At 37.5% G+C, this 6,733-nt stretch overlaps 1 protein-coding gene across 3 annotated transcripts in view; it reads right to left on the bottom strand.

Annotated features, from left to right (window-relative positions):
- The window catches only part of gpr4 (G protein-coupled receptor 4), a 39,258-nt gene that overhangs the window by 4,001 nt on the left and 28,524 nt on the right, over nucleotides 1-6,733 (bottom strand). For 2 of the 3 annotated variants that reach the window (XM_007552425.2, XM_007552424.2), the window contains exon 2: nucleotides 1,937-2,575. In XM_007552425.2, the coding sequence (XP_007552487.1) occupies nucleotides 1,937-2,098 (162 nt within the window). In that variant the 5' untranslated portion in view covers nucleotides 2,099-2,575. Of the gene's footprint in view, nucleotides 1-1,936; nucleotides 2,576-3,505; nucleotides 3,907-6,733 lie in introns of those variants that run through there. The other variant, XM_016671642.1, reaches the window with a different exon arrangement.

Here is a 6,733-nt window from a genome sequence, read left to right as displayed (position 1 = left end):
GCTGTACTTTTTACTTTTACTTGAGTAATTTTATTATAACTCAGAAGTAGCTTTTCATCAAGATATAAAAGCTTGTTTAAAGTCAATAAATCCTTCATAGTGATGAAAAGCTGCGCCGTTACCTAGCAACCCAAGCCAAGCCCAACCCGTAACCTAGCAACCCAAGCCAAGCCCAACCCGTAACCTAGCAACCTGATTCTAATTCCTCTGGCTGATTATTTCACTTATAACAAGACATTTTCCCCAAGAAATTATTTTACTTAATCAGTTTATTTTAATAAATAACTTTAGAAACTTTAACAGAAACTGCAGGTCTGTTTGTTTTTCATTCAGTGGGTAGAAAATCCAGAAATTTTACTCAAATAAGAGTAAAAATACTTCATAATAAAATTACTCAAACTACAGCGTAGTAAAAATGTAACTAGTTACCACCCAACTCTGAATGGTTTTATTCTTTAAAGCACTTTGAACTGCCATGTTATTGAAATGAGCCATACAAATAAACTTGATTGATCAAAACATCCAAACCTAATCAGTATTTTTTCCTGAGCGTTGCATTGTTCGGTCTCAGGCAGCCGTCTTAAATGTTTTCCTCTTGTCTTTTCTCTGCAGACTGATGGACATTAAATTGTTTTGAAAAGTCTTTACAGCATTTGGCCAGATTGATTGGCAGCAACAGTTCCTTTTCCACAGCCATCGCGGATGTCCGTCATCATTAAATCATTGCTGTTGCAGTTCGTATGAAGTGTTTTCTCCAGGCACTGAGAGTTTCTGCTTTCACTTCAATCTGTGGGAGATTAATTCAGTTATCTAGAATAAAGGCTGCATGTTTCTGTCACATGTAACCAAGTAAGTAAGCGTATTTGTGTCGTCAACAATCAGCTTCAAATTTATCCCAGATGCTGAAATTGAAGACAAACAACAATTTGAATGAATGAAAAGTCAATAAGAGTCGTTCCAGCTGCTGCCAAAGCAAACGGACAGTCTGTGGGAAATAAGACTCTGGATATGTTTGATGCCGTATGGGAAAATATCCCGGGGCCGCTGATCGGATCTAACAGGCGGTGTCAGACGTGTGAGTCTGAGGTTCAGTGTAGCTGAACGGCAGCGATGCGTTTAGCTGGTCTATTTCTGAACTGCTTACTGTTTTTACTGCTAACTTCCTGTTGGGCTGCTGATGCCCGTCTGTCAGAGGCGGGCAGACTAACCAAAAACCAAACTCAAGTAAGAGTAGCACTACTCCAACATATTTTTATTCAAGTAAAAGGAAAAAGGTATTTGGTAAAAAGTCTACTCAAGTACCGAGTAACTGGTCGAATTATCAATCATTTACTATTTAAAAATTACATCTTCAGATGGAAAAAAAAATACGGGGTAAAGTGAAATGACAATTCATATAAGGAACAAAAAATAAAGAAAATGTTTCCCTTATGAAACTTTAACAAACTGCAGGTGTCCGTCTGGTGAATTTTTGGTTTTCATTCAGTGGGTAGAAAATCAAGAAATTTTACATTTACTTGAGTAACATTTTTGAAAACATGGACTTTTAGGAGTATTTTACTACTCTGTACTTTGAGTAATTTTATTATTCCTCACAAGTAACTTTTCAGCAAAATGCTGGAGTTTGTTTTAAGTCAATAATTCCTTCATATTGATGAAAAATTCCGCTGGCACCGTTACCTAGCAACGCCAGCCAAGACCAACCGGTAACCTAGCAACCGAGTTCCAGTTCCAGAGGAACTCGCCTTTCACTTCTAACAGGAAATGCTTCCCAAGGAATTATTTACCTAAAACAAGCTCCTATAGCTTTCTGAAAAATTACTTGAGTTAATTTTCTCTTATTTCAAGTGAACTAAGTTCCCTGCAGTAGAAACTAAACCAGAATTACTTGGTAATATTTAGTGTTTTTGCAGTGTTTTGCCTGTTTTGTCCTCACCTGCATGTACGCGGCCCACAGAGCCATGCAGTTGGTCGGCAGCCCCAGAACGATGACTATGATGTAGAGAGTGGGCTGGAAGAACTGGTCCACCTTACTGTCCACATTACAGAAGGTGATGTTGCACATTGTCCTGTGTGGAGCTCTGTTTGCTGAGCTCATTTGGGTTCAGCTCTGTTCCCTCTGTGTTTTCACCCGGTTCCAGCTCCGGCGGCCCCACAGCGGCATGCCGACTCCGGTTTCCCGCCCAGCTCCCAAACTGCAGCTAAACCAGGAGAACCGGAAGTAAGCGGAAGCAGAACATCCGAGGAAAATCATGACTCCTCTGGTGTGAAAGGCCCGCGCCCGGAAGGCCTTCGCCTGTCATGATCCTCCCCCAGGACTCAGAAGTAAGAGCAGAGAAGAAGGAAGATGAAAGCTGCCTTATCGACACGGAGCTGGGCGTCCTTTGCAGGGACCAGACCTCATCAATCTTTTAGATATGGGAGGTTTGCCAGGTTCTGCTGTAACGTCGGTGTGCGTTTGGTCCCGATGACACATGAAACTCCAGAGGGAGGGTCGTTATCAAAAGACGGGGATGATTTTACAGACCATCAGCATTCTGACCCCGACACGCCATCCGCTCACCCGGGAACAAACCTGCAACAGAGACGAGGGAGAGTTACTCCACACACCAAACGTCTGGCTTAAAATGACAGAAACACGAGATGAAATGATGGATGAGGAGTTTAAGGTCTTGAATTTCTGCATGAAAAAGTTTAGTTTCATTTTTTGTAAAAACTTTTCCAAAAAAAAAATCAATAATTTGATCAACAACCAACAAGATATTATAGATGAACCGATGTATGATATATATCGTATGTCGATATATTGATATTAATATTTCTGTTATGGCTGATAACTAATTTCACTAACATTTTGGAAAAAACCAGGACCAAATAAAAATAAATATTGGTTATTCATAAATTATGGGAGCGATACAAATATGTTAAAAAAATAACTAATTTCAGCCGATATATTTGGATTTCTATAATTAATTAAAGATAAGTTTTAGGCCTGTCAAAATAAGCATTATATCAATCAATCACATTGACAAAATAAAGTCAATGATTTCCATTTTCATGATTTATTATTTATCTCTTTTCAACCAACAACCAGATTATAAACATCTTCAGTTTGTCGTTTTGGTCTCAAGCAGCATTTTGCTTCCAGTGACTCAATAATTCATTTTATTTGTCGTTTTGTTTTTTTTATCATGTCTTCCAGTGTTAAATGTTCAGGAATTACTAACTGAGCTTTGAGAATGTGTTCATGCTTTATTACTATTATATTACTTGGAAATCGTTTTAAAACAACAATACTATCATTTACCACAATAACTTCTGGAACAATTTATCATCCAGAAAAATGTATTATTGTGACAGGCCTTCACTGTAAATATGAGCTTGGTAGCTGCAAACCTTGAGGATTGGGCTGTTATGTAACTGAATGTATGGAGGGAAGAGGAGAGAGAGGAAGAGCGAGTAAAGATCGGTTCTCCGTTTCTCCTCTGAGTCTCCAGTCCTTCACCTTGAACCCAGCAGCTGTTCGTACTGAATTACTCCCATGGCTCGGCGCTCTCTGGGATGTTCGGTGATGAAGGATAAGCTATGCAGGTGGACAAACCGAGAAAAAGGTGAAATTTGTCTCTGCAGCTTCTGGATCTGCAGGACGGATTCACCAATCAGAGCCAAGAGGGATAATCTGGACATAAAAGAGTCGTTTACACATCCAGATTTACTGTTTTCATTAAATAAAGAAAGAAAACATATTGATTCCATTTAGTCTTTTTAACATTTATCACAGGTGAGTAGAGCATCCAAAAATTTACTCAACTAAGAATAGAAGTACTTCAGCATAATTTTACTCAAGTACCGAGTAACAGATTAAACTATTAACATTTAAAAATTACATCATCAGACGGCGCAAAATATAAAGTTAAGTGGAAATTTTGGCATTTTAAGGACCAAAATGACAATAATTCTAAGTAACAAAAAGAAAAAGGAAAATTGTTTCCAAATCAGTTTCTATCAATAAACGACTAACAGAAACTGCAGGTGTGTTTTTCTGTCTGCTGGATTTTTGATTAAAACATGTTTGATTTTTCATTCAGTGGGAAGAAAATCCAGAAATTTTACTGAAGAGCAGAAATACTTCATCATAAAATTACTCAAAGTCCAGTGTAGTAAAAATACTCCTAAAAGTAAATCTTTTCCTAAAACAAATACTCAAGTAAATGTTTCAATCTGAATCTGGAACTTTATTTTCAATTTTAAGGATGTATTTCCTTAAAACAAGCTCTGTATCCTGCTGAATAATTTCTAGAAATGTTGTCTTATTTTAAGTGTACACAGATATTGGTAGTAGAAACTAAACCTTGGTAAAATTTGGTGTTTTTGTCCTGTTCTCTTTAATCTGCAGCGTTTTTAGAGTTGTTGGTTAACAGTTTTCTGTTTTCTCCTCTTAAATGTGAAGCAGCACTCCTTTCATAATGAAAATGTGATTTGTAGTGAATCCAATACTGGGGAAAAATGCCATTTATGTTTATTATTTTTAGCTATTTGTATTTTGCGTTCAGTCCTGGAGCAGACCAGAGTGTTTCTTGCTAAATGGCTGCAGTGTTGGGTAAATAGCCAAGCAGCAGCAGTTTCCAACGAAGTGCTCCGACTCGCTGAGTCAGCGTTTATTTCCTGGGTGTAAGTCCAGGCTGAGCCCTCTGAGACGTCTGTCACCAAAACAGAGAGAGGAAAACAGCTTGAGAGGCCAGAAAAAGACGTTTGCTGGTGTGAAACGCAGAGCCGCCGCCGCAGACACCAAAGCAGGTCGGCTACGTTACGACGAGGTTCAACAGCAACCTTGACGTCAAACGTCTTTGTTGAGGAAACAACCAGTTTGATAAGAGGAAAGTTTTAGTAAGCAAGGGAAAAAAAATCTGTTTTCAAAGTTTAAAATGAAACCAAATTATTTTGTTTGTTTTTTGATGCTTTGGAAACATAAAAATAATATTTTTAGCTTATGATTTTCTTTCAGTCAACCTTAAAGATCTACAGCTGCATGAAAAAAACAAGATATTCGTCAGACATTTTGATTACTAAAATATTAAATCCTCATCAACTTGTTGTTTATTCTCATCTTAAAGACGTGGCGTAAACTTTTGGATAAAAAATGCTTGATTAGTTAATCTATTTAAGTTGAGCATAAAAGTGAACCATTTAAAAGTTCTGGATGAATTGGATTGTAAACGTTCAAAACGAAAGAAAACATTCAGAACATAAATAAACTCTGACCTCATGACTCCATGTTGTTTCAGTTCAATACTGTTTGGTCTTGACCAAATATTCACATATAGCTTATAATGTCAAGATGTTATGTACAACTAAATAAAAAAAGTTATTTTAGGTTTGCAACACTGGCATAAAGTAACTTCATTTGTTTTTATGTTTTGGAGAAATTGATTCTTTTGAGGCAACTGGTTTGCTTAGATTTAACTAAATACAACATATTTATCGAGTAGCAAGCAAATAAAATAAATAAAATTTGGATTTTGAAATGCAGAGTGATATTTAAGTGTGCCAAATTATTTCCAGTATTTGAAAGAAACACCCAGCTGATAAACCTTTAATGTACAGAAAACAAGTTTTTTATCTTATATTTCCCCAAGAGTGGAGAGAAATATAAAATATTTGTTATCTTATAGTTATTTGTGTAACTATAACATTGTTTTTCCACATGTAAAGCCTTTTAGCTTGAATTACTCATTGTTATTCTACTTTTAGGACGCTAACTTGGTGCTTTTGGCGCCTTCTTGTGGTGCAGCAGCAACTTAACTTGCACATACCTTGGACCAGCCCTGCGTCCGATAAATTATCCATACACGGTTCTCATGTGACGTCACAGTTTGATGAACCTTGTAACTGACGGCCATCTTGGTATGCAGTTGCTATGACAACAAACAAGCTAGCTTAGAAACCAGCTCTCACCTCGTTCCTAACTTATGACCAGTTTAAAGACATTACAACTATTACTCAATTACAGTTTTTGTAGCTTTAGCCACTCACAAGCAGCTAAGCTAGCTTCCTCTTTGGTTACCTAGCAACAACCTGTTGAGTTTCATGTCTTACCAAAAGGCCTCAGAGCTGCATAAAGTGGCACCAAGAGTGATGAAGCGCAGCTGAGGTGTTTTCTGTTTGGAGCAGCTGGTTGTGTGTAAATGATCTGATCAGGAACAGAGGCAACCCGCCGATTAGCCACAGCTCGGCTGTTTTCCTTTTTCACATGTTTATGACTTTCTGTTGTTTTCGGGCTTTTCTTTAATCTGCCAGGTCAGATCACAAGTCAAAACAAGATAATAATAGACCTGCGGGAGCTCTGCTGATTGCAGTAATCACTGCCTGCTGCTTTTGGAAACAACTGATACATGTAACCTTTAACTATAATGAGACAGACGGCCAACATGGGCGAATATACCATATAATAACCGTAATGACGCTCAGCCTTAATATCCAGCAAACAAGTCTGTTTTTACAGCGCATGGTGGGGGAATATGCTGCACCTGTTCTTGGATACGACATCAGCAAATTTCTCTGTGACTTAAAAACAGCTGGATTACTGTAGCTACTAATGTTATAAGGTCAAAGGTGAAAATGAAACGGGAAGAAGTGGAAGAAACATAAAACCACTGCAGATGTTAGAAAACAAAGAAAATCTTTCCTCCACTTGATATAGACATATATAAAAGTTTATTAGAAGTTGCTTTGG

Source organism: Poecilia formosa, unplaced genomic scaffold (assembly GCF_000485575.1).
Source record: "Poecilia formosa unplaced genomic scaffold, Poecilia_formosa-5.1.2 Scaffold48, whole genome shotgun sequence".
In the NCBI taxonomy this organism is placed as follows: domain Eukaryota; kingdom Metazoa; phylum Chordata; class Actinopteri; order Cyprinodontiformes; family Poeciliidae; genus Poecilia; species Poecilia formosa.
The sequence above is the reverse complement of the archived record's forward strand: the minus strand, read 5'-3'. Positions and strand labels throughout refer to the sequence as shown.